This window comes from Numida meleagris, chromosome 10 (assembly GCF_002078875.1).
Source record: "Numida meleagris isolate 19003 breed g44 Domestic line chromosome 10, NumMel1.0, whole genome shotgun sequence".
NCBI classification, from domain to species: Eukaryota; Metazoa; Chordata; class Aves; order Galliformes; family Numididae; genus Numida; species Numida meleagris.
In genome coordinates, this window is record NC_034418.1 from 17,678,922 (window position 1) to 17,706,001 (window position 27,080).

The 27,080-nt window shown below is 46.2% G+C and overlaps 1 protein-coding gene across 5 annotated transcripts; it reads right to left on the bottom strand.

Annotated features, from left to right (window-relative positions):
- On the bottom strand, window positions 1-27,003 carry KLHDC4 (kelch domain containing 4). Of its 5 annotated transcripts, XM_021408478.1 has the most exons (13): window positions 26,624-26,765; window positions 25,780-25,871; window positions 24,744-24,799; window positions 23,513-23,611; window positions 22,551-22,692; window positions 20,362-20,498; window positions 13,132-13,224; window positions 12,033-12,192; window positions 5,449-5,530; window positions 3,219-3,427; window positions 1,519-1,921; window positions 898-1,011; window positions 1-610 (listed from the first exon to the last, which is right to left on the bottom strand). In XM_021408478.1, exons 7-13 carry the CDS (start codon window positions 13,185-13,187, stop codon window positions 435-437), a joined length of 1,200 nt encoding a protein of 399 aa, XP_021264153.1. In that variant the 5' UTR covers window positions 13,188-13,224; window positions 20,362-20,498; window positions 22,551-22,692; window positions 23,513-23,611; window positions 24,744-24,799; window positions 25,780-25,871; window positions 26,624-26,765; the 3' UTR covers window positions 1-434. The 5 variants fall into 5 exon arrangements, with proteins under 5 accessions (XP_021264153.1, XP_021264151.1, XP_021264156.1 ...); XM_021408476.1 differs by lacking the exons at window positions 22,551-22,692; window positions 26,624-26,765 and adding an exon at window positions 26,782-27,003 and having other exon boundaries at window positions 24,721-24,799; XM_021408481.1 differs by lacking the exon at window positions 22,551-22,692 and having other exon boundaries at window positions 24,721-24,799; window positions 26,624-26,642.

A 27,080-nucleotide genomic window follows, 5' to 3' on the forward strand; every position in this document is an offset into this window, starting at 1 on the left:
TGATGTAACCAACCAAGTAAGTTTATTGTAGAAATCCTCGGAGACAAGTTCTGGCCCCAGTTAAGATCAGGAATTTGGAACTAGAGAACCATTGTGATGTGCAGTTTGTCTTCACAGACTCAAAATAACTTTTGAACAAAATGGTGATGGTTATTGTATGCTCCAGTCTCAGAAGAACCAGTGTTTGGGCAGTAATCCTGTTCCCCAAGTCCCTCCCACAACCACCAGGGGAATAACAGTATATTCAGGGCATTAATCAAGCAGGCATATTGAGATTAGTCAGCCCAGAGGCACTCATATGGAGTATGCAAGAGCTGGAGTGCCAGGAAGCCTCCTGGTTACACACTGACTGCCTGGCACATCAGGCTGATTTCAGCGGGGCTAACCGTTGCTCCCAGCATCTTTCTGCACTCACAGAACAGCCCCAACATCATCTAGATTGAATCTTCATAGAATGTCTTTGCCATGGCATGAGCCACTTTCACCACCTTCTTCTCCTTGGCATCCGGGCCCATGTTGCTGCGGGCTACTTTGATCCAGTACTGCTCCGTCCTGGACAGATAGTCTGCATGCTTCTCATCAGGCTGAACAGATGGATGTTGCTCCTCTCCTAGTACACAATGGGAGGAAGACAGAAAGAGAGGTCACAAACAGCTAATGAAGGCAATCTGCTCTCCCATGTGTCAACTCAGCCAAGGCTATGCTTCAGCTTAGGTTTTTAGGCTATTCCATTTAAACACATCAGGGGCCAAAGAAATTTCTCCTTTACTACCTTAAGAACTGTGCACTATGAAAACCATGCTTTTGCTGCAAAACTGACCTGAATGCCAGTGAGGTCAGTGACATCAGTGAGTACTGTATTTTATGTTAGTATGAAGAAAACATTCCTCTTGTTACCTCCTTCATCCTCACTATCCTCTTCAGAGCTCTCTTCTTCTTCCCCTCCTTCTGCACCTTCCATATCATCCTCCTCTTCATCTGACTCTGACTCCTCCAGCCATTCTTGTGTTTCTTTTGAGAGAAAGAAGATGAAAGAAATAAATAAATGAGCCAGGGACAGTGGGGAGAAATCTAATATGGACAGGAAGATGGTGAACAGCACAGAACAGCTGTGGAAGACAAGCTGGTGAGTTCTGACGCTGACAAGAGTCTCCTCCAAAGCACTTTACAGCTCCAAAATGATGAGTAAAACTCCTTCCTTTCTGCCCTTTATCCATTACACACATGCAGACTGTGAGATTCCAGGGCAGGGTTAAGGTTAGAACCAGCCACCAGTGAACAAAGACATTCTGTTTACAAGTCTAGATTTCTGAAGCAGACAGACCAGAGTTCATACTCTACAGCCATTACAAAGCTCTGGACAAGACAGGCTTTTGTGGTGATAGAGACTATAGGACACTGCATACCACACACTTTCAAGCTGTCTCCCATCCAGGAATAAAATAGAGAGCTGCTGGAAACAACATCCCAGCCTTTGCTACAAAAAAGTCATACAGACACCCCACCACCAGAGCTTACTTGGGTCTATCTCCACTAGCACTTTCCATTCTTCCATCTTGTGCAGGTCGATGCTGTAGAGGTCACTGAGGGTGAACTGGCGATCGCCCACCTCAAACATTCCCCCGTACACATACAGAACCCCATGCTTCACTGCCAGCATGGCATTTGAACGTGGGCATGGTTCCACTTGTGGGCCCAAGGCTCCATCTTCATCCTCCTCCTCTGATTCAGACCTCTCCTTCTCATCTGCGGGCCCAGCGATCACCTGCTTGATTGTCATGACAGTCCCATCTTCTGCCACCACCTCTTTGACTATCTCCACTGGGCCTTGTGGGGCTTGCTTCTCTACCTCGTCACCTCCAGCACCGTCTGCCTCAGCTCGTCTGCCACGTCTTCGCTTCTTCTTCTCTGATTTTGGTACCTGTTAATAGGAACAAGGAGCAGAGGCAGACTGTGTGTGAACTGAGTGTAGCTAATAGCATGTACAGCAGTTCATACAACACTGCGGATGCTGCTGGGAGGGAAGGGGGAAAATTCAATTACGTTTCACTAGAATGGTAAGTCTCAGGTGATAGCTACAACCTCCTACTAAGCATGAACTTCTACGAGCCATAAAACAAGGAGCAGTGAAACCTCTTCAGAAGCCATACCATGGAGTTGCTGCATCTATTAATGGCAGCACTGCTGGAGAGAGGGAAGACAGCTCTTTTGCTCTCTATCTTGCAGATGTACACATGCACACACACACACACACACAGTCCACTGGTCTGTGACAGGAGCAAGAGTAAATAACCCATCATTTTGTGAAATCAAAACAATTGCTGGGTGCTAAATTACAGTGCATTACCAGGAAGCACTCCAGGTCTTCAAAGTACTGTGTGAAAAGGATAGGACACAGTCAGCTAGCAAGGTAGAAGCAAACACCTGAGTGGATGTTTGCCTGTTATTATGTGATTGACATCTCCTTTTTGAGGACACAGCCAGAAACAGTGGGGATGGAAAGAAAGAAGGTCATTTGCACCTTGCTTCCTCCTTGAGAGTGGTTCAAACAAAGCCAAAGATCCGAGGGCCACATTTCTGAATTTCTCATGAGCCAAGGGTTAATACTTCATCCCTTCCGGCAGCTCATTGGCAATGGAGAAAAGTGGGAGGCTATTTTATCTCAACGCAACACAAGATCTTTACACAATAGCTTTTACTGAACTAGCTCACGTCAAGACTTACACATCTGACCTGGGGCCAGCCCCTAGTAAAATACCAGAACTGTTTTCATGCTGCTTTGCTTCATTTTGCATTACACAACGAGAGGGCACATGCAGCCTGACTCTCAGAGGAAGAGGGCTGCTTCCTGAGCCACTCTTTCTCAGTGCATATGCAGCCATTGGGGCTCAGAGGTTTCCTCTCCGCCCTGGTGACAGTCTGCATCACACAGTGAAAGCAGGGCATGGAAGGTACAAGGAGCCACATGGAGAGGAAGGAGAAGGGCAGCATAAAGTTAGAGAATTCAGTCTGGAAACAAAAACCTGCTAAGCTGCACATCCCCAACTTCATCCCTGCAGCCTTTCCCCTGGTCACAAATCGAAGCAGAAAACAGACCTGGTGGCTCAGCCTCGAAATAGAGGCTTTGCCCACCCTGTCAGAATGGGGCCAGAAAAGGTTGAGACAAAGGAGATGGAGGAGAGTGAACTGAAGACATTCGTGTAGTTCTGAAACAAGACCTTTAGCTGACCGGGAAACCAACGGTTTTTCCCAATATCGTAGAAATAAATATCATTGAAGAAGTCCCCTTCAATGCTCTCTTCCTCTTCTTCATCGTGCACGCCTCCAAACAGCAGGGAGCGGTTATTGGGACCAATTGCCACGGAGAAGCCAGACCTGGGAGTGGGTTTCACTCCAGATGGGCTGAGTCGACTCCATACCCACTTATCTGGTAACGGATAAAAACAGACGGGCAGATCAGTAAAAGAGAATCCTGATGATTCTCACATCTTCCAAGACCCTTCAGTTCTCCAGCAATCTTTTCAAGCATCTCAATAATCCATTTCAGACGCACTCAAAACTGCACTGTGCATGCTCAACAATAATGTAAATCAGAACCACTTGCATTTCCACTTCAATCACGCAAGTCATCCACACGCTTCCTTCTACCCTTAGAAAGCAGCTGTGTTTCCAACAAAAGCAAATGAAGAAAGCTGTCTTCAGGGTGTGCTTTCTGGAGCAAGGGGCCTCATGAAAGGTACATACACCTTTATAGGAAGCTGGAGTTCAAACCAGGATTGATTATAGCCCAGGACACCAAGGGAAGGTACTCTGGTTACCCCACGGGACCCACACCACGTCAATTCTCTCCACGTGAACTTCCTACTTCACTGTCTTCTCTGTCATTTTGCACCACTGCCTTAACCCCAAGAATAGGCAGAGTTTATTTTAAGGAGACACAAGTGTTAAAATAATAATAATAAAAAAAATATCCAGCAGAGGGAGAAAGCTTGGGCTCCAAGCCCTCTGCTCTCGCTCCATTCCTTTCTGTTATGGATTTAAAGCAAATCCCTAAAATGCAGGCTGGCAGAAGCATGTGCACTGGCTAGGCCCCATGTTTCTGAAGGAACCACAATTTCAAAAAGATAAGTTATAAATAGGACATGAGGCAAGCAGGGTCTGCAATCCCGACAATATGTGTGACCAACCTTCCTCCCCAAATCCCACTTTAAGATGGTTGGGTTTAAAGAAATCTGTCACGATTTTAACATTTTGGAAAATCTGCTCATGGAAGATTGTCCTGCTCCTTAAGCTAAGGACAAAATTCTCTCTCCTAAGGAAAGTGATGGAATTCCTATTTCTGAGGGCATTCACAGATAGATGGGAAAAAAAAACAAACAACCCATCAACCAAACCCCATTCCTGCTAATATCCCTGCACTAGGTAATCTCATGAGCTCACACCCCCACCTTCTCTCTTAATAGTTTATAGATGACCCACCACTACTAAAAACAGCTTCTTGAAAACAGGAATTTCCAGTGTGGGAAGTTCTGAAATCCCAACAATTTTCTGTTGTGAAACAGAAGAGCAGTGATCAAAATGTCCCAGGGAACAGCAATTTCAAAACGTTGTTTTAATTCCCTCCCACATACAAACCCAAAAAAAACCCTAAAATATCTTTTCTTGTAATTTTTATGGAGCTGCCTGGGCAGGTCAGAACTTCTCACATAGTTATGCAAGGAGCCTGGAGACCCTCCAGTCCATCTCAGACTGTTCCATGGTCAGCTGGAAAATGTCAACATAAATAATGCTGATTACAAAAAGCTCTTCCCAACCTTCCTCCATTAGCTCTGTCAATCCTCCACTGAAGTTTCTCAAGCAGCTCCAGACCTTCACCTGTTTCACAGTGCTACCATTTACATCAGCTCTGAAATCAAGCCACCTGGAGATGGGAACTGTGACTTCCTACAGCCTTCAGCCAACCACTAAGCTTTGGTTAGCAGAGATGACATGGCCTCATCTTTTCAGACTGTAAAATGGACTGGGAGAAAAAGAAAGGTGTGTGGCCTATAGCCTGCTCCCATTTCCTCCTATAGAACACAGTGGTGGGAATACTGCCTGTATAAGTGATAGCCCATCTTCTTTCTCCAGCACCCAGGTGAAAAAGTAGGACACAACTTCTCTCATATCTCTCAGCAATTGCCATTCCTTCACTCTAGCTCCTTTCTTTTTAAACTAGAGTCACAGAATACAAATGCACTTAACTACTCCTGGGAAAGAAGAAAGATTTAAATCGACTTATCTGCTGTGTTTAGCCCCAAAGCAAAAGCTGGGGCATAGTGCTCTTCATTAAAAGGGAAATTTTGTTCTGGGTTTGGGTTTTTTTGGTTTCTTATTCAGAGGAAGAGAGGACTCACAGCCCTGCAGCACTGCTTCCAGCACAGCCCCCTAGCTGCAGCAGTAGCTTACCTTCCTCCTTGCCTGAACCTTCAGTCTTCAGCAGGAACATATCTGTATGCAGGGTGCCTTTGTCAACATCTTTCTTAACTCTCTGCAGAGAAAGGAAAGACAGGGATGCTCGGTGAAACACTTTCAATGGCCAAAACGCAGGAGGCCCAACTCTCCAAGGCCTAGAAAGTCACTCACACCAAAACGTGCCATTCTGAGCTCTCAATCCCCAGATAAGCCTAATCACAGCCTGAACCTGGACGTTCCCGTGCTGAAAAAGCAAACACTGTGACAGGGGCAAGGAGAAACCACACGGGCAGGCACACTGCGAGCACCAGGCAGTTCACAACTGCAGTGCTGAAATCAGGGCTATTTTCTGTGGCGAGCAGCAAACCTGATTACCCCTGGAGGAAATGGAGGCAGCCAGAAGGGACAAATGGAGGCTGATGTCTTGTGACTCTCAAGCACGCCTCGCTCAGTCCCATCCTACAAGTGAGCAGTGGGAGATGTGTAATAAAGCACAAGCAACTTCTGCCTGTGACAACCAGAGCCTCCCTCCGCTCTCCAGGCTGCCACACAGATCCTGGGACTCGTGGGCTCATGAAGACTGCAGGATGCAATCAATGCAAGGGCAGAGATCTGGGCACCCACAGAAGAGAAAGAAATTGCCACAGGGCTTAAAACCGATCCCTTTACAAGAAGAAAGGAAGGATGGGCAGCACCAAGGAAACAGGAGAGTCAAGATTCTGCCTTTTACTCTGCCACAGACAGCATCAGGTGCTCCCAAGGGAGCAATTTAACATCTGTGCCTCTGCTCCTCTATCTGTAAAAGAGAGCACATACCTGCTCCACCAAAGTGGCACACATAACTTCCAGCAGGGCTTGCAAGGCCCTCTGGGATGCTGTCCTCAAATACGGAGCACAGTCCCTATGCTGTATCATTTGCACAGCCCAATTTTAAGTACAGATCTGAGTCTAGCACAGACTTTCAGTCCCTGCCACCCCCAATATCCACCCCACAACAGAAGCAGAGCTCTCTCTGCCCCACAGCCTGACTGCAGGTGTCATTAGTAGCATTCGAGGCACCACAGAGTCTTGAGAATCAGTTTTCTCTCCCAAACAGAATCACAAGCCCCACTCTTACTCCCTATTACAGGCAACTGCAAGATACCAGCAAAAGCAGCAGCAAGTCTCAGCTAAAGTAATTAAATGCATTATTTTAAATGCAATTTTCCCTTGCTCCTTTCACTGCAAGCCTCAGTACTCCAGTGCTCACAGCAACATGCAGTATTTGAAAGCAGCACTGTGCAACCCCACGGCAGGAGGTCTTTTAGTAATCTCATTATCCACCCATCCTTCATGCAGAGCTCCAACTATCTTGTAATTCCCTTCCTCCTGGGGGCAATGGCATTGCTGCACTGCCAGGATGCAGGCAGCAGATCCCAGCAGGAGCTGGCAGGGATGAGTCCAGTGCTCGGGAAGGAGTAGGGCTTGGGTGCATGCCACACTGTCATCTTGTTCTTGCTCCATACCCGTACTCAACCCAGTGCCTTGCACTTGGTAGGTTTTGTTATTTTGAGATATGTTGTGTTGTTATTGCAGGGCCCAGTACTCAGTTCTCAGGAATGGTATTCAATTCTTAGAAAGGCAGAGAAGGAAGGGGAATGAAGCGCCTTTGGGGCATTGCACAACAATGCTTTCACTTGGATGATGTTGAGAAGCTCCAGGGAAAGCTGATAATGAAGTGCTGGAAGAAACAGGAGAATGCTGTTCAAAGTGCAGCAAAAGGGAAAGGGAAGCTTCAGTTAACTCAAAGACCAGGGTCTGCCATAAGTAATTTGTTAGTCTGGGGTTGCAGATCTTGTGTGTTCTTGCTCTCCACTTGCATCTAAGCATTCCAACCAGCACACTGAAAGACATCTCTCCATGAGAGGCTGTCTAAGCTGGAGGGATCCTCCTCTGAACAACCACTTAATGAAGTCAGCAACTGCACTATTCTACCCACTATTCTTGAGCAGCAGAACATCAGGCACACAGGGGATAAGGAAGCCTGCAGGAACAAGCAGCAGTGACAGGCCTATTCTCTGAAGAAGGGCATATACTGTGATGACTCCTTCTGCCACTGCCAGTTCTCTAGCACGTGGAAAACAGGCAAGTCAAGTTTTTGCATTGGTCAGTAGTTCTGATACATAGCTAGAGGAGCTCTGATAATGGAAACACAATTGGAGGGGCTGGGAGCTGTCCACTTCAAGCAGAACAGTTTGCCAGGGCAAGCAACGCCTTCTAGGAACAGTGCTCTAAGTACTGAGTACACCAATTCCATGGACTGGTAGTGCACACATTGTGGGATGTACAGCAGCAGCTCTCAAGTTCAAAGGGCTGTGAGTCACTGCACAGAGCAAATAACATTCTCCAGCAATGTCACACTTTGCTGTCTCTGCCACACAGGTCTAGAGCAGCAGAACTCACCAGCAAGCTGCAAGCTATGGATGGCTGAGCTACAGCAGCCTTTTTAGTCTCTCCCTTGCTTCAAACACCCTTCCAAGCTTCAACTAAGCAAAGAGCTGTCAAGGATGGATGGACAGAGGAGAGGAATGGGGACAGAGATGGGCACAGGGCTTTACAGCTTGCAGTGCTGAACACAGACTAGTGGCTGCAAAGTAAACTCCTGATCATGAGAATGGAAAGAGGGGTTTGTTTTGTTTCCTATTTCAGGTAGGCTGCAGTTTGTACTTAAATGTTAGGCACAGCACACATTCTTACATGTAGGGGACATACAGGCTGAAAGGTGCAGAAGCAAAGCTGTCAAGCATAGCAAGATGAGCATTGCCTGCTCATCGGGACTCAGGACTCCCTGTATATAACCTGCTAAACACAGCTAATAAAAGAGATCAACAGTGGCAAAATACATCCAATTAAGTGAAGCCCTTAGCAGGCAGAACTGCAGAGGGAAGCTTTCCCACAAGAGCAGTCTTCAGCCCTGCCACAAGCAATCTCCCAGCAGAATCCACTACAGGTTTGCAGAGCTCACTGCTAAAATTAGAAAAAAAAATACACCATAGCCTACTTTGGCATCCGAAAGCCCTGCACACAGGGAGTGCCAGAGCTCCTGTGGCTTGTGGGCTGCTTCCACCTGCAAGGTAGAGCAGCGTTAGCCTCCAACACGTCCTGGCTGCATTCGCTGTGCCAGCCAGGCACAGTGTGCTCACGTTGCCTAGCAATAGAGAGGTCTCACTGCTTCATACAGCCAAAAATGCAGCTTGCTGCAGCAAGCCCCATCCCCAGCAAGCGAAAACGGGTGAAGACATCTTTAAGATCAGCAGGAAAGCAAGTCTGAGTGTCTCACAGGCTTCTGAGGTGTATTTAGAGAGAGATGACAAAATCTACCAACACGTCTTCTGTAAGAGAGCACAGTAGTTGTCTTTATCATTTCTGGGCTGAAGATAAAGCAGAAGAACACAAGGACACCAATGTGCTAAGGATAATGTATTTTCAAGCATGCTCTTGTTCAATTTGCACACCTGGGGTTGTAAAGCTCAAATTTTCATCTTCCCTGTTTGCATCCTGGATGCTCGCTGCCTGAACTTAACGTCCTAGAACAGCAAAATCTAGTGGCTGGCACAGGCAAATGCATGCCTGGGTCCCAGGGTAACAGCCCTGGCTCCATCCACAAGTACTGGAATGCCTCAGACAAGCCACTTGATCTTTCCTGCCCTTTTCCCCAGCCATGAAAGAAGCTCTTATCCAGGTGACATCAAGGGAATTCAGCAACAGAGCCTGGACTGACAAACATTACTGAAAACTGACCCTCCACGCTCAGTTCTGCATGCAGATCCAGCAAACCAAAGCACAAAGCAGACCTCTCTGCCTGTGACTGAGGACGGGCAGACTGAGCACAGAAACATCCGTGGCTGCAAGCCGACAACGTTGCTCAGGCTTTATAGGGCCCTGACAGCCAGCTTGGTACACAGATGCCTACAATTCCACCCATAACCATCAATCTCTTGGGCTTACGTCTCTTTTTGTTTTGGCAACACGCATTATATCCCACCACACAGCTATTTCGGCACAGAGCCTCAAAGCAGATTTACAAGGGCTAAGGGCTCCACAGGATATAATGCATCAGAACTGCCCAGTGCAGGAAAGCAGCCCTGCCACACCGTAACTCTCCTCCAGCAACCTGACAGCCACACCGTGCCCTGGTACTCCAGCAGAGGGGTAGTCCTGACTTCTTCCCTTCTTCTCTTCAAACCACACACACACGGTAGCAGCTGTAGGAAGACTCCATGCAAAACTGCACCTTTCTACAGCACACGTGACACTAAGTCCTGCCTCTTGGTAGAAAGGAAATTAGAAAAGAAGTGTCTACAGGACTTGGCAAATGGCACTTTATCTGGACACCCTTCTGGTTTCATACCCATGCGTAGAGCCCCAAAACATCTTCAGAATACTCTTGAATGTAGAATCTGCTTCTAATTGGAGACAAAGAACAGGTCTTCTCCTGTACCTGCCTACTTCCAATTAAGTATTGTTCCAATTAAGTATTGTTTCTTCCATCTTCCACTTCTTACTTCTCCCCTGAGTACCCCTACCAATGACTCCAGAGGGAGGCGTGTTCTCCACAGCCAAACATTTTCTTCACTTCAAAGTAAATCCAGAGAGATTCAGCTCCATGACCAGTTATAAGCAAAGACGCACTGAGAATTAGATAGCCAAACATCAATTGTGTTTGTACTAGAGGTGCTAAATCTTGAATTAAATTTTCAGGACAATGCTAGAGGTCTGTTGCCTTTGTATCCCAAGGAAGCTGCAGAGAAAATTCTGTCTGGCACTTTGCTCAGTTTGTAGCTTGGCTTCACCATTCCTGCCTGAAAGTTCACCTGTGCTGCAGAAGACACAAGCAAAGCCTTTGACAGGAACAGCAGCAGACTCAGCTCTCTGTGTTACAAAGGAAGTAGATTAATAACAAGAGTGCTTGTTTTAATCTAAAAGCTGTTCACCAAGCCGGAGAGGAACTGCATCCAGCTCTTACTCTTGCTCAGTACTCTGCATAAAGGCTGAGTGCTCATTTGTCACAGCAGAAGGTTGAAGGCAGCTTTGCATTCCCTTATCCCCTCTACTTCATTTTTATTAGCTCAAAACAACCCAGAGCAGCGCAACAGAGCCCATCCTCATAAAGCAGCATAGAGCTAACTGCAAAAATGCGTCAACTTTTATGTGTCCAAGGGACTCAGAGAGCACTTGAAACCCAGTTACTTTCAGTAGCCCTAAGAGAGCCGCACCTAGTACAGCGTGCAGGCTTCTCCCACTCTCAAGAGTGTGGGAACAGGAAGCAGTCAAAGCCCTTTTGGGCAGAAAATGCCTCCATATTGTTAATGCTATTTAATTAAATGCACATCTGAGGAGTTAGAGCCCTAAGCGCAGGCCATGAGGAGGCACAAATGCTTCTAAATATATAGACAGACTATCTTCTCTCCTCTTTCCCTGCTTCTCTTCTTTGTTCGTTTATTCACATCAGAAGAACAACGCGTCCTCCTCCCCCAGCGATGCACTGCTGGAAGCAATGCCTTTCCACTGAGACAGCAGCAGCAGGATCTGGGTCTTCAGTCTGCATTCACAACATTAAAAGCTTTTGCAGGAGCCTTTTGCTCAATGAAATATTTACTTCCTCCTGCCCAGCATGGAGACAGGGATACTTGGTCAATAAGGACATATGGTCTAAAGGCCTATCCAGTATAAATTACCATGATTAACATAGCAAGAAACAAAGCAGAGGAAGCCTGGTACTCATCAGAAGTCTTCTTTGGCTTACTGAGTTTGCCAACAAGCGCTGCTGCCTTAACCCTTTCCCTGATGCAAGAAAATACGAGGCTCCTGCTAACTGCTGCTTTTAACCCACAAGTGCTGGAACACGGATGAGTACTGACTAAGAATGCCTGAAGTTGGCAATAAAGACTGCTGTTACCGAAAATATCATTTCTCCCAGCTGCTTATTCCTACTTCCACAACATCACCTCCTTACGTTGGATTAGATTAGCAGGGAAAATACAACATCAGTTTTAACCGAGATCAGATCCTTGATCAGGACACGGCCGCGTGAACAAAGGGAAAATGAGAAGACAAGAAGCCAAATTTGGTAACGATACTGGCTCACAGCAGCCTGAACCATCCTGTGTAGGAACAACACAAGGGCACAATTGCACAGTCACTCCAAGCTGGCATACCCACGGGCTAACATGCACTCCCATTGCTAGTGTTTTTTTGGACATCTGACAGCCGCCTGACATGCGGAAATATCATCAGTCAGAGCAGCGGGCAGTTACACGATGAGGTCACCAGATCTGCACTGGAGACAACGCTTGTTAAACAAGAGCAGAGGGAAAGTGGCAGATTACATCTTTGAATTCTGCCCTCCCGTTGCCTTCTCCAAGCAGTCAAGACGCAGGACCCTGCAACCAACACAGGTCAAGGTAATCACTTAGGTGCTATTTATGCAATTTGAATATCAAATTTTAGCTTTCATTTTAGCCCTTTAGGTTTTCCATCAGCTGTTTTGTTTGGCATTTGGGAAATGTTGCAGTGGCTTATCACAGAGTCTCTCCCACCTGCTTGGAGTAGCCTCCATAGATGACTATGCTGCCCTCAGGAGTGGTAGCCATCTGACATCCCGATCTTGGAGCAGGTCCAATTCCTGATGGAGACAGCTTGCTCCAGGTGAAGGAGTCCAAGTTGAACGCGTACACATCGTTGTAATAGATGTAATCTCTATGGAGAGCAAATTGGGACAAGATGGGTTTTGGTAATGGTCATCATTTAGGACAGAACAAAATACCACTTCAACAAGAGCACCAAGAACCTCTGAAGAGGTGCAACACCTTATTCGACTCCCTACATTTCTGATTTTTCTCCTTTTGTAGCCATGGCAATGTAGAGATTTGTTCAGTTGAAGGTTACTACTTTAGAGTAACACAGCACTTATGCATTTAACACGGCTCCTTTATGCAAGACCTGAGTTCCTTTTTTTTTTTTTTTACCCATGTTATTCCTCATTATAACAGAACTTTCATCAACTCTTTCCAAGAAACACAATCCAAGGTGACTTAAACCAGAACACGAAAGATCAAAACATATTAGTGCAATGCCTGTCTACAAGGTGGGAATGAAAGATGTATATATACACATACATACACGCTCTCTTTCTGCTAGCCAACTCCCTGCTAGTAGAAAATGCTCTGCACCAGTGAAACTGCCAAACAGCCAAATCTAAGGCAGGCTTTGCAACCTGTGCTGTGCTCCTGGGGTCTGCAGTTATGCAGCTCTGAGAAATTACGTAGCTCAGCTCTCTTCAGTCCTCATCACAGAGCAGCTGTGACCTCATGTGGCATGTGAGAGCCTACTGGGGAAGACGTTTCCAGGGAGAGAAGCCTCTTTGATGAGAGGCAGAGTCCAAAAGTGACGTACTGAGCTTTAGCTATGAGGATGAGGAGCTACTTCAGTGATTATCTAAGTGGCAAAATGATTTCTCAAACAGTTGAAGACTTGAAAATCAAGACCACTTATCTTTCTAACGTAGAATTATGTAGTTTGTTAACAGTACCACTACATAAAAACCTTGCCTTAAAGCCCAGCTTTCTGTTAATGGTGAAATTACGTTGCCTTAGTGATCCAGGATTCAATACCACCAGCCATCCTGCAATAACCCACCTCGCGCTCTCATGGAAACCTCCAAAGACGATCAGCTGTCTCCTGCAAGCAACCATTCGATGCCCACTTCTTCCAGAGGGCCCTCCTGATGCTCTGAAAGACAAAGAAATTTCACTCATCAGCAAGTTTCCCTTCCTATTAGTGGGCCAGCCCATTTGTATTAAAGTCCTAAGGCTAGCTGAGTTTAGCTTCTGTTCAGGCATGGAAAACCATAGGGAACTCTGTCGCCTTAACACAGATGTACGTTTTTTTCCAGAATAGTACAAGTGTTCTTCCTGTAATGCTTGGTATTTGCAGCACAGGCGTTTTGCAATAACAGTTTTATTCCCAGTGATAAGCCACACAGTCTCTAACAGTACCCGAGACTTGAAGTCTTTTCTGCTATGACTCAGGAGGTAATTCTTCAGGAGAGTTTAATGAATAGCAGTTAACTCCCACAACTTCAAGAGAAGCACTCCAGACAGAGATGTTTTCCCTAAGTACCAGGTAGAAGCCAGAAACTGGCTCTGACATCTACTCTCCTTCACTGTCGTAGGAAATCACCTATCCACACTATCTTCACTCAACAACCTGCAGCTAGGCTACACCAAACTTGGTTAACTACTCAGATTTCCTCAAGAACAAATGAGACGGTGGCAAAACAAGCTATCATCATCATCTTACTTATTAAAGGAGTAGCTACTCATCACTGCTCTGCTCTTTTCAAGCCCGCACGACCTTTCAGTTAGATGTACCACTTCCATCTGCAAGAACAAGCAACAACACCCCATCTGTCACATCCAAAAGCTTTAGGCAAAGCCAGGCAGCTGGCAACCACGTTTCTGAGAGGCAATGGAGATGCGCTTTCCTTCGTGATCATCCACAGTCGCATCTTCATATGAGAGAAAACAAAGAAAATGTAAAGAACTCTCAAAACAAAGGCAACTTCAGGCCAAACCACAGAGAAAACAAGAGCTTTGCTTTGCATGTTCTCTGCCCCTTGGATTAAGCGATCACATTTTCAGCCTCGCTGAGGAGTCTCCCAAAGTGCACCCAGCACCACTGAGCTCAGCAAGGCTTCTCAAATAGGCACAGGCGTGTTAGATGGCTGCAGAGCCAGGCCTTAAATAAATCAGAAATCTGCTCACCACCGAGAACAACAGCAAAATCTAAACCCACAACCCTACTGCTACGCTTTAACTGGCAGTGGGGAACTCTGAAGAGCAGTGATAGATTTCTGCAGAGAGAGAAAATGAGGGTCCTTACTCACAGTCAAAAATGACAATCACACACCAGCCATAATGGAGAACCCCAAGCAGAACAGCGGTGTTTGGGTAAGCCTGAATTAATATTGATTGCCTGGACTTGCTATGCGAACAGACAGTAAGGTTTTCCAGGCACTTACTGGATTTTTAAGTACCACCCTGCAGAACATCACCTCTTGTATTAATCTCATCAACATCTGAAATATTATTTTATCTTTTGTAACAAAACTTCTATGTTATTACTCCAGAGGATGTCACCTTTGAAAAATCTTGGGTTTTTCTGGAAAAAAAAGAAGGAATTGGAAGTCAGTGTTAACAACAAAATCCCGTTCTCAGTGAATACTTACTGCCTTGCTTCTCAAACACATCTCCTCCAAGTCAAAAATCAATTCTGAATGGTAAAACATTTATTCACTGATGCATGTGCTTTAATAAATGAGTTCCCACAAGTGTACAATTAACTCTAAGTCACAAACAGCACCACCCCAAACGGGGCCTGATCTGAATTCAGAGGAGTCTCACCGCACCAGCATCAATTGCTCTCAGTTACAAGGCTGTTCTCCCCTTTCTCTAGGATATGGATACAAGCTACAAGAGCAGATGCTGGAACATGGTTGCAGGAGGCCTCATCCTGCACCCTGTCGTGTCATCTCAGCTTTGTCAACTTTAGCATTACTCGCCATCCAGGAATCAGCTATGAAAAACAGCTCACAGCCTTTGATGGAAAGAGATGCCCTCTTAAACGTGCAGTAAGTGCTCCTTGAGAGTGTTTTTACAGGAAGTAATTCATCCAGCCCAGGGCTTGTTCCCCAGCCTCCACACACAGCACTGTAAGAACACATGGCAGAGTCAAGCAGGAGTGGCAGCAGCTCCAGAAGGCACTTGCTGCGAGCTCAGAGCCTTGCTTCCCAGATGCAGGCTGTCTCCCTTTACCTGTATCGCTGCTCGTGGGCCAAAATAAACATTTTGGAAATGGTTTCACAGACTTCATGATTAATACGCTACTTCATGGGGTTGACACCAGAAAGCAGACATGTGGGAGGGAGCTGTAAATTCTCCAGACTCTTTTTTAAAAATAGATTAACAGATAAGTCTGGATAAGGACTGGCTCTACACATGGAAGCATGAGTCTGATCTAAACTGCTCCATAAGGAATTTGCTGTTGCTTGCAGAGTTACTCTGGGACTTAGAGCAATATAACAGACCTGAACTCAGCCCCAGTTTCAAGAATGACTTCCATGCCACAGTATCTACAGACTGCATGAGTGAGTTACTCTCTCATTCATTCCTTCATCCAGAGAAAGTTCAGAACAATCTCTGCAACTTCTTGTTATGAAAAAAATAACGATGCACAGAACATCCCACCAAAGGGGCATTTCAGGATAACGCATTTCTGTCCTGCACTACACGAAGCAGCTGAAATCCAGAACTTTGGCGTTCGGTTTTGTATCTTACACTTGTAAATGCAAATGACAAGTGTTCTGTTCATCAGTACACACAGATATAGTACCCATGTGCTTGGGTAATTAATTCGGAGGCACGCAAGTGAATACGAAATTGCTACAAGGCACAAACCCCCCCCCAATCAAATCCTTTGCAAAGTCAGTCAACGGTCATACGTCTGGATCTTCCTCTACAAGAGAACGAGCTCAGAAGGTTCCCTTCTGGTCTGTCAAAGGAAATCTGCTCAATAGTACACCAAAATACCCTTCTGTAAGCACCAAAGCACCTTTCTGCCTTGTTCTGCAGGACCTGGTCTTTCTGGTGACAAAGAGCACATGAGCAAGAGCCATCGGTCAGAAACAAACCAATGCAGAAAGGCATCCTGCTCTGCTCCAGTCCTCTCCGTAAACAGCGCTCAACATGCGCTTGTGAAACGTTGCCCCGAGGTATTTATAGCACCATAACTCACAAAACTGTGAAGTATCATTAGCATTCCAGTATTAAAGGGGAGTTATACAGGTTCAGAAGTGAGGCAAAGAACTGCACAGAGGGATCTGCCAGCTCCCAAGCACAACCCCAGCGTGTGACACTCCCCATCTCGCTTTCAGGGAGTGCTCTGGGCCACACAGAGCTGAATAGGAATCTTCTCTCTAGAAAGGAATGAGGCAATTAGGTTAAAATACTGCTTGGCTCAGAGGCAGAGTAACAAACAGTTCACTCACCGGGAAAACCTCACACCTCACGCACATGATAAGGTGGTCCCAGTAAGTCAGCAAAGTCAGTTCCTGGTACGTCATCCAACAAGCTGAGATTTGTGGCATTTGAGCCATCTTTGTGCAGGCAGAATGCAAGCAAATACAGCTGCTGTCAATTTTTAACTCTGTCAAGCTGACTGACATCAGTGTGGCTCTGCACTACGCAGTAACAGGGATCAGTTTCCCCAGTAGCCTTTGCAGACACAGCACAGGTGAGTTATTTAAGGTATCCTCTTCCAAACATTTTACAGTCAAGCTTCTCATGGCACTGAGATGGTCTGCAGGTCAGGAAGGACAACACAGTTGTCTGAAATCTAAGCTGTGGGGCTGGACTTCTTAGAACTCCAAGTTCAGATCAGAGTAGGGTCACCTTAACTACTGTCTACCAATTCTATCCCACTAACTCATTCTAACTCAACTGAAGCTGGGTGATTCTTCCCAGGTGGAATGGAAATGGAAACCTTGTCTCGCTAATCCAGGCATTTCTTAATACAGTAACAAAATTACTGCTTTATCTATGCTAAAATGACATCTCCCAGACCCAACTGAGTCTACTCAATACCAGTCTGTCTCCCAAATGTTTATCAACAGGTATTTACTCAGGTAACACTGTTACCACACTGGACACATGTAATTACTGCTTTGCCTGCTAAGTGGTAGCTTGTTCTATGCCTACAAGGCTACACTGTTTGCCACCTCCATTCCATCTTCCCAAATATTTACCTTTCCAACATCAGTAACACCTCAAGCTATGCAGTCACTGCTCATCCTCATCCAAATCAAGCGTTTGGTTTCAGACAGACATGAGAAACCTACATGGAAACGTATCAGGCAGCAGTGAGGCCCCTGATAAGGAAAGCAAGATGCTGAAGGAAGCACAATGCAGCACACGTTACAATCATAAAGAAGTACAAAAACATCCCTCATACAACTCAACAATCATCACTGTCCTTTCCTTTTTTCTTCCCCCTCCAAGCAGACTGCCCTTCCAAGCAAACTGCCATCCTGATGCCATATGGAAACACAAAGAGGCAGCAGAAACCTGATTTTCACACTCAGCCAAGTTAGCATTAAAACCAAGACATCTCCTCACAGCCTCCTACACCAGATGCCTAATTAATGTAGCTCTTGGAGCTCTGCCCAAGGATGAGGAGGAGATGCACTTTGTTTTATTTCAACGCTGGGACCAGGGCACAGGTGTTTTCAAAATTACAGCAAGGCAGAAAGACAGATGTCCACCCAAACATCTCAGAAAACTCAAATGGAGTTGATCCTGCATGGGGTAGGGAGAGAGGAATGACAGTCTCCCCAGAGCAAACTCTGGAAATGTTTACCCATTTACCTATAGAGACAACAAAGCGTCCTAGTCTCCCCATGCATCCTTCCATTGTCTCACAGATGCTGACGTGACATAGGACAACCTGGGGACTGTGAGTAGCTCCAGGCAGCTGGAAAAGCATGGCACCAGGAACTCGCTTCCACTTATAACTGAGAGCAGGAGCTCATCTTACCAATTTCTCCCTCCTCACTAACAACATCACAAGCTTCCAACAAGTTCTCTTGCCACGGTTTAGTCCACCTGGGGCCTGATGTTGCAGGGTGGGAGCAGGCAATCTTGCAGTACCAGTAAGACTCAGCACCCCCAAGGCTACTATACCATAAGAGATAAGATGCAGGATGAGTAAAGCTGCGTAACTACCCAATTTCCTCTTCCCAGGCAGGTCAGGCATTGCAGCATTTGTTTTGAGAGTGGAGAACCCTAAATCAGCTCTACAGCAAGGCATCTGCAAACCCACGAGAGAACAATTTGCGCCATCACTGGTGGAACTAACGAAGCCTCATCTGGGTTCTCTGATGGCTCACAAAAAACAATCTCCCGCCCTCGCTCTCCCTGCAGCTGGGTATTAACATTGCTCTCCGGTGAGGATTTTTTCAATCAAGAGTTTGGTTGAAATGTCAACCCTTTCTCTCCGCAGAGACTCTATGGGTATCATCACTTCCTCTCCCCCGCCTGCTTTCATGAAACTGGAAGGGATGTAATGCATTTGAGTTCTACCCCTTTTATTTGGCTGAGACTGAACAAGGGATTCAGAAGTTATTTTGGGGGAGCTGGGAGGGGTACAGTCACAGTCATTACGTCAGCTTCTGCCTAACAACAATAGGCAAATCTGCCTGCACAGTGACAGGTCTTTTTAATCCTTGCACCTCTTAAAGAGCCCTCTATCATTTTGCAGAGATTCCCTCACCCCTACTTCTCAAAGACAAGCAGGGCTCACCAGAGTAAACTCAGCTTCCTGTAACAAGACAAGCTGCAGCTGCTATTAGACTGATGCTGCCAGGTCTGGAGCCAAGGACCACATTGACAGACAGGAACCAGCCGCTGAGGAACTGAGCAGTTTTCCCCTGGCCTCCAGGAAGTACTCAACAGGATGATCTCTGGACTCTCACAGGGCTGACAACTGCCAGGATCCTGTGCTGTGAAGCATCCTTTTTACCCAGCCCGTTCTGGACTCACTGGGACTATTTGCTCTTTAGCTCAGTATACCTACATCCATGCCAGAGTCCTTTCAGTGCTACATTAACAAAACTCAACCTCCAAATTCCCCCTCGTCAGGCAACATCAATGCTCCCATTTTGCAAGGAGGGGAAGAAAGGCAGACAGGCACAGTGAGTCACTGTGTGGCCTGAGGCATGCGCCAAGGCAGAGCCAGGGTATCCATCTCTGCACAGCTCAGTCCTAAACCAGGCTCTCAATCACTGTACAAGAAAGGACAGACACAAATGACAGGCACCTGCACTTTGTAAGCAGGGCAAAAACTGATTAGCCTGGGCACATTTAGGGCTTTCCCACCTGAAGGAAGGACACAGAGTTCCTGCCCAGAAGATTGACAGGTAAAACAGGAGGTGAGCAAGTGTTCAAAAGCTGATGCTTTCCCCAGCAGCACCTCAAAACTCAGCTGTGGAGGAGCTTCAGCCCAGCTGAGGCTATACTCTGGCTAAATGCTGTGGTCAAGACAATCCTGAAGTACAAAAGAAAGTCTGTGTCACAGTCAGAACCAAAGCCACAGTCTCCTGCCTCTCAGTTTACCAGCTGACTCATCAGACTTTTTCCTTCTCTAATGCAAATATGAAGATGAGCAGAAAAAACTTAGAAGCCAAATATTAGCAGAAGACTTGAGGCCAGAACCACAGAATATTTTTAGGCACCTTTACTCCCACCAAAAGCTTCCATGGCTTTTGGCATCTACTTACCTTGACGGGTCAGAATTACTGGCTTGTTTATCCCAAGGCATCTTAAGGCAGCAAATGTCAATTATCAGGAGAGAACTTGTCTCTGTGGATAGATACCTGCTGTCTTCTCAAGCAGTGGTAAAATTGAATGAGATCTTTTGTACAGCACAGCCACAAGACCAGGCCCAGATGGAACACAAATGGAGCAACAAGTAGTGTTTTAAAGTTGGATATCTACCTCTGCTATGGCTGGGAGGACAGGCAGTGTTCAGTATACTCATTTCTTCAGTTACATAAGATCCAAGCTGGGTATGCTCTAAAAGCCACATATTATACAAAATAACTTTGTCCTCAACAGTCTTAAACACATCTCTCATTCCCTCTTATTTTTCTGAAGGCTGTTTCTCCATTATTTCTACCATGGGCACCTCTGTACCCAAGGGAGAGATGGATAGAGAGCTGGGAAATCACAGCAGCACACCAGGAACCAAGTTCAGACCGTGCTGACACAGTTCCTCACGAGGTCACTGTTACTGACTTGAGAACACACCACTTACTTGATCTGCTCCCAGGTCTTGGTAGCCAAATGCAGGACCCAGAGATCCTTGTAATGGTAGAACTGTTCCCCACTGGGAGATGCAAACTCCCCACCAAACACCCAGAGCTGCCCACCGGCTGTGGGCACCACTGCTGCCTGCCAGAAGAAGAACAAATAGGATCAGACAAGAGTGCAGAAGCCAGAGAACGGAGAACTTAATCAGTCAGATGTGCAGCTGCCCCCAAATACCAGAAAGCAGACAAATGGCAGCAGCTGCTGCTGTCCTGCTTGGCAAAAGCAGCTCTCTGGGGCTGAAGGAAGGGAAATTTTAAACCTAAGCTGGTAACTGTGTAGCACACCCTCCCTGCAGCAAAGGAAAGTAAACCAATGAGCTGGATGCTCCCATCTCCTAGCAGCCCAAGCTCCAGTTCTACAAATGCAAGCTTCCTTCAGAAGCATCTTGCGATTTACTTTAACAACCACTGTTCAAATGTTTCTGTTCAGCAAAAGGAAACCTCTCCACAACAAAGGCTCAGCAACATTCCACCCATCCTTCAGTCACATAAGAAGGCATAGTGGGGGATGATTAACTCCAATCCATGTAAGGTACAGAAGCAGCTCCTGCTTCTGAAACACATATAACATCCCAACACCAGACAGTAATGCAGGTAGAAGTATTTTGGAAAAGGCCATTAACAGTGCATAACTGCCCTTCATACACTACCATTTTTTGTACATTAAGAAACAGAAATACAGCTCAGAATCCAAGCTGCAGTACAAGTCCAAAGCTGAAGATTTCTAAGACCTGAAAAGCATTACTGCTCTATCTGATGAAAAAAAAAAAAAAAAAGACCACCAACAGAAGGAAAAGTGCAGTATTTGAACAAGAGTGGATTGTTACTGCTTTAATTAAGGCAGGTAGCAGAAAGGAGAGCATTATAAGAATTTGTTTTACTATTTTTGCATGGAGCAGCATTGAAACACCCTGTTGCAATACAAGAAGACTGTTAAGAGGCAAGGAATGAAGAGCACCGGGATTAAGCAGCAAAAGGCAGGAGCCCCAAAAATGAAACTAAGTGAATATACAATCCTCTTCCTTGGCTGGGACCTACTGGGGTGGTTACACTATTAAAAAGAAAATAAAATCTTTCATGTCTTTTTTTTTTTTTTTTTAAACGGGATACCCGTCACAGATGAACACTGGGTTAACAGTCTCTTCAGAAGGGCTTCAATACCTGCCTATCTTTTCCAGCAAACAGCAAAGACTTGCAGCATCAAACACATGACAGTACTCTGACACAAACCAGCCCATACACGCAGCGATGACACACATGAGAAAATATTGGGTGTGTTTACAAGCAGGATTTGTGGGAACATCAGGTTACCTAAACAAAAGGAAAAACTGCACGGTTTCTTCATGGGTATCTAGTGATTAAAAGTTTAAGTGAAGGGACAGACAACAGCCTGCCCATACTTGTATGCGACCTCGTGAGGAGCTGGCTTCAAATTCATCTCACAGTCAAACCCTTTCCTCAAATAAAAATGACAACAGCCATCCATGGCTACCCTGACTCCAGTTGTATGGAACTGATGCGATGAAGCCAATGTAAGTCAAAGAGGGCTATGCATCAGAGACTACTAATGACAAATAAGATTGAAAGCATGCACACACAAACCCACAGACAAACTTCTATTCACCTTTAAGCTAAAGTGGAAAACGTGTTAAAAATAAAGTCACAGGGAAGACAACAAACTATTCAGCTAAAGAGGCTGAACAGTCTCCTGTGTGACTGTGATTAATTATCAGACAGAAAACATATTGTTTAAGCATGACTCCTCTGGTATGTTCCTCAATTTTATTTCTGCTATAATCCAGTTGCAGCTCCCAGACGCACAGCCTGCTTGCTCAGTTCAAATTGAGCTGCTAGACAGCCACCTGCTGGCTACCAACACACAAACAAGCACCTCTCAACTCCACAGTCAGAAAGCAACCTCCTTATCACCTCAGGGGAACTAGTATTCGAATCGCTGGCCTCCTCATGGAATTTGGTGTCTGAAATTATGACCAATTCTAAGCACTACAAGGTAGCTCAAGTATCAAGTCAAAGCCTTTCAATTCAAGAAGCATACACACAACTCAGTGCAACGCTGGCATTTATGCATAGTATAACAAGGGTACAGGAACCTAACCAGGGTATTGGATCTTACCAGGAAGCTCTAAAGAGCTTTGGCCACAGGGAGGAAAATAACATTCGCATCCTGTATGGCAGCTTTTGAAATGTACCAGTCACCCAGCCACTTGCTGCAACAGGTAAGATAATCTATCAGACAGCTGGTGAGGTCCAAAGACCTGCAAAAAATACAAGTCTCTGGTCCAGTTTCTGTGTGCAGGTGTTCACAGAAAGTAAACAGAAACAAATCCTTTAATATCACAACCAGCCAGTGACGTTAATGACAGAGACGAAGTCTAGGGGAGTTTCACAATATCCCAGAGAAAGTTTAGACAACTTTGTCCGCTGCCTTTGTGGATGCTGAAGAAAAACAATCCATCTACCAAGGAAAATAAATAAGTAAATGAAATCCCAAGCCAAAGGCAGGGTACACACAGTGCATCCAGCTGCACAGTTGGGACAATCCTACATGCTAGCAAGGATATCTTACAGGGATGAGTCATGTTGGTGGAGTGGTGGGATCTGTAACACCCACAGAGGCAGGCCTGTGGCCACTAATCCCACACAGCAACCCAGGCACCCAGAGCAATCTGGTCAAGTTCTATGTTACTTCCTGACCAGCACTTTGAAAATACTGAGCCAACCTGGAATGGTTGAGCTGGCTCAAGACAACTAGTCCATCTTCACAACATCTTCTCCCTGTGAGTCCTGCTTGAGTTCTGCTGACACAACAGGTACACCTCCAACATTTCACTCCCCACATAACATTTCTACGAAGTCACTCAAGGATCGAAGAGCACCAGCACCTTTTTACAGGCTTTTGCAACCCCCAACCCCAACCTTAGCACAAGTGGTGGCACTACTGGCAGCCCACTACAGTGAAAATGCAGAGAAGCCAGAAACCCTTGGGGAAAAAAAAAAACCAAACATCAACTCCCATCCATTTTTAGCACAGCATCAGAACAATTCCAGCTGCTGCTGTGGCACCCTGCACCTCACCTGGTGAGCACAGCGCCTTGGGGGTGGGTTGGGAATCTCTACTTTAGTCCAGCTGTTTTTCCGGATGTTGTAAACATACAGTTCATTATACAGGTACGTCTGTTAAAGAGGAAAAGAAAGATACACATCAACACAGCTCTCCATGGGACAGGATTACTCTCCCCAAGCACAGGCACCACTTAGGGTTACCTGTGAGTTAGGTATTAAAGGTGCACAGCACCAGCTTTCCATTTAGAATCAGAGAATGGTTTGGGGTGGAAAGGACCTTAAAGACTACCTAGTTCCAACACCCTCACCTCCTGGGTAGGGATACCTTCCACGAGATCAGGCTACTCCCATCCAGTCTGGCCTTGAAAAGCAACAGTCTTGCAAAGCAACAGCTCACCAGCCTCTATCACATAGGGTAGGAGAACAAGAATCTCCCCCACTAGACTGGTAGTCAACAATTTTTTTCAGTGTGAGCCTCTAGACTCAACTGTTCTTTCCCAAACTCTTGTTTAAGCCCGTGGCAGCTTGAAATTTCAGGATTTAAGAAGCTAGAGCTTAAAACAGATGTGCAGGTTAAAGTTGCCCAAAAATGCTGCTCAACTCCAGAGATAGGAATAACCTAAGATAGTGAAGCAAGGAGAATTAGTTTAGCATATCACATGGAATGAGCCTCAGATCAAATATCATCGTCAGGTTTGAGTTTTCAAGCTACAGTACACACAACTTCTCAAGGCTGGAACGACCAATTTGTCTCCAGAAGCACTGCAAACACCTGCATCTTGCAGAAATTCAGTGAAGAGTGCCCACTTATTTGCAACTGTATGTATCTCCAAGGCAGGCAATGACTTGCCAGCTGCAAAACTGAAGAAGTGTCTTGTTTTGAAAGTTGGAAAATACAGATTCTTCAATAGTTATCAAAAATGAGGGGCAAAGATGGCTACTACTAAGTCTGGAGAAATTATGAAGCCCTGAAATATTGATGCTGAGACAATCACTCTGACTCCTTAATGGGTTCTAGCATGTCTCCTTCCTGCCAACCGATCAGGCATAAGACAGTATCGTGGCAGAATTAAAAGGCTATTTTGCTCTCATTTGGGGACGAATACATATTTTATGACTGCTGCTTTGAATCTTCGCTTCAAATGAGACTCATGCAAATTACAGTAAAAGACAGGAGAAGGGCAGAATAAAGAAGAAAAAAAAGTGGAAATATACATTACTTTTTGGCCATTGAAATATTCACCTCCAAAAAGGATTAATTCATCTTTCTCAGGGTGGGCAGACAGGGAGCCATTCAGCCTGCAAACAAGAGAGGGATGACCAAATCAGCAGATGTTAAAAGACTTCTCAAACTCTGAGGCTGGTAGCCTTTAACTAAGCTAGCACTAGCATTTTGACCCCCTAGCCACAAAGGTCTCACCATCAGCTGCCAAATTACTAGACTCTGATATTCACCCCCGGGTGAAAAGCTCCCCAAAGAAATTAACTTCTGAAAAACTTCCAGCAAGATTAATTTGACACCGTCTGAAACCGTCTCCTATTTTAGGAGCACACGTTACACTGTCATTTAACATGCCTTCTGACGTGAGCTCTTGAATTTTAATGCTGATGTGTCAAGAACAGAAATTAGTTTTATGAGAGCACATACCTATTGGTAGAACTAGGCTGCCTCATATCAACTTATCTGTGTCATTCTTCTGCAGTCATCAACGTTCACAACTCATCTACATACCACCAAAGTGCTCTGCATCACATGGAGACAAATTCCTAGCACTGTTGGAGAGGCACTAGCTGACCACTGTAGCACCCTGGTGACATTAACAGTAGTACACTGACCTGTCCGTCCATACAGAGGCAGAAGATATCACACAGAAGGAATTTTAGCAAGGCACAGTAAAGAGACGTACAGAATGTAGCAGCAGGTAGACCTCAAGTGTCTTGGGTCTCATGACACATCCTTTTGACTCAAGTCCCTTCAGCTTCCTAATCCAAGTCCAAAGGTTCCTCTTAACTTTTATTTTTCTATAAGCTGTTTAATTTAACCAATTTTTGGCTCCTCAGTTGCGCTGATGGGATGATTAAAAGGTGGATTTTAAGGGGAAAAAAAATGTTTTTGGTTCCTTTTTTTAACCCAAGGACTCAATATAGCAGGTATTTTCTAACTCTAGATATCAGTCAAGCCAGCTATTATGCCTTCCACTCTCAGGAAATAACTTGGCATAAATAAGTGTCATCAATGCCTGTGTAAGTGATAGCAAAGGCCTTGCACAATGTCTTACCTGGGTGAGGGAGGTGGGCAGGATGTCTCAATTACTTGGGTCTTTTTAGCATCTAAAGTCTGGAATTCTGCTATCAACGCTTCAAGATCCTCCTGAAAAAAAAAAAAAAAACAACGCAGACCTGAGTTCCTTGGTTCAGACAGAACCACCTGCACACCACATGAAACCAGCATTCACAATCAGAATTTCCCTGCATAAAAAAAAAAAAAAGTAAAAAAATCTGCTTAGATTCCCCGCATCCACCTACAATAAATGGATGCTGAGTACATTCACATATGTTTTGAAGATTGTTCCCCTCCTACTACCCTGACAGGTTTGCTCAGAAAAGGCCTAACAGGATGGCACACACAGTGCACCCTATACACACCTGCTACTCCTGCACGAGAAACACTGCACAGATCAGCAAGGAAACAGCGATCACATAAGCCCTGACTAAATTATAACCAAGCATACGCTATGCCCCAACCAGTTCTTTGTCTGCAGTGGAGAACTACCTACATGGAACAGGAGGGAAACCTGCACCTATTTTATCCCCCACAAAGTTCTGTCAATTAACACACCGAACTGCGAGGCCTGCAGCCAGGGGGAGTTTCTGAAGCACAGTGTCTCCACCACCTCCATCAGACAACCCTTCCCTCCCAGCAGCTGCAGCGAGCCGGAGATTTCCCGAATACGGGGGTTTTGCCTTTGCACCGTGGCAGCAGCTCTCCTTGCTCACGCTTCCCCTGCATGGAGCCGTGCACACAGCTGGCAGCAGCACGCTGCAACCAGGGAAAGGGCCCAAACGTATGCACCAACTCTGCGGCACAAGCTTTCATTTGTGGAAGAACACGTGGGCCCTTACACTGCGTTCTCTTGCTCTCCTTTCAGCCCCGCTGCCACAGCTTCCCTTCAGGCGCCGCTTCGGGGGCAGCGCTCACACGGCTCCCCGAGACCCGCAGCGCCCGGGGCCGGGCAGGCCAAGGGCCGGGGCTCCTGGAGCCCCCCGCTGCCGCCCCTCACCTCCTCCTTCTTGGCCCTGCGGGACACCTTCCTCTCCATCTTCGCGGCCGTCTTCTCGGCCCCCTTCCCCTTCTTCTCCCGCTTCCCCTTCTTCCCCATGGCGGCAGGCAGGCCGCCCTAGGCCGCGGGACGCACCGCCCTGGCAGCGCCGCCCTGCCCGCCTCGGGCGCACCGCGGGCGGGTGGAAGCCCTTCCCCAGCCCGGTGCTGCAGGCCGCGGCCCGCCTCCTGTTCCAGCAGCGCGGCCGCGGGGGCCCTCTGCCGGCCCGGCGGCCTCAGCTCGCCCATGTTCGGCCCGCT

What these genes read in the sequence shown, in the direction of transcription:
- KLHDC4 (XM_021408476.1), bottom strand. Translation starts at nt 26,880, where the DNA reads ATGGGGAAGAAGGGGAAGCGGGAGAAGAAGGGGAAGGGGGCCGAGAAG. An exon ending in AAGACCTGGGAGCAGATCAA is followed by an intron (nt 13,225 to 20,361) that starts GTAAGTGGTGTG and finishes TTTGTCTTTCAG; the next exon opens with AGCATCAGGAGGGCCCTCTG. An exon ending in GCTAGTGGAGATAGACCCAA is followed by an intron (nt 1,012 to 1,518) that starts GTAAGCTCTGGT and finishes TTCTCTCAAAAG; the next exon opens with AAACACAAGAATGGCTGGAG.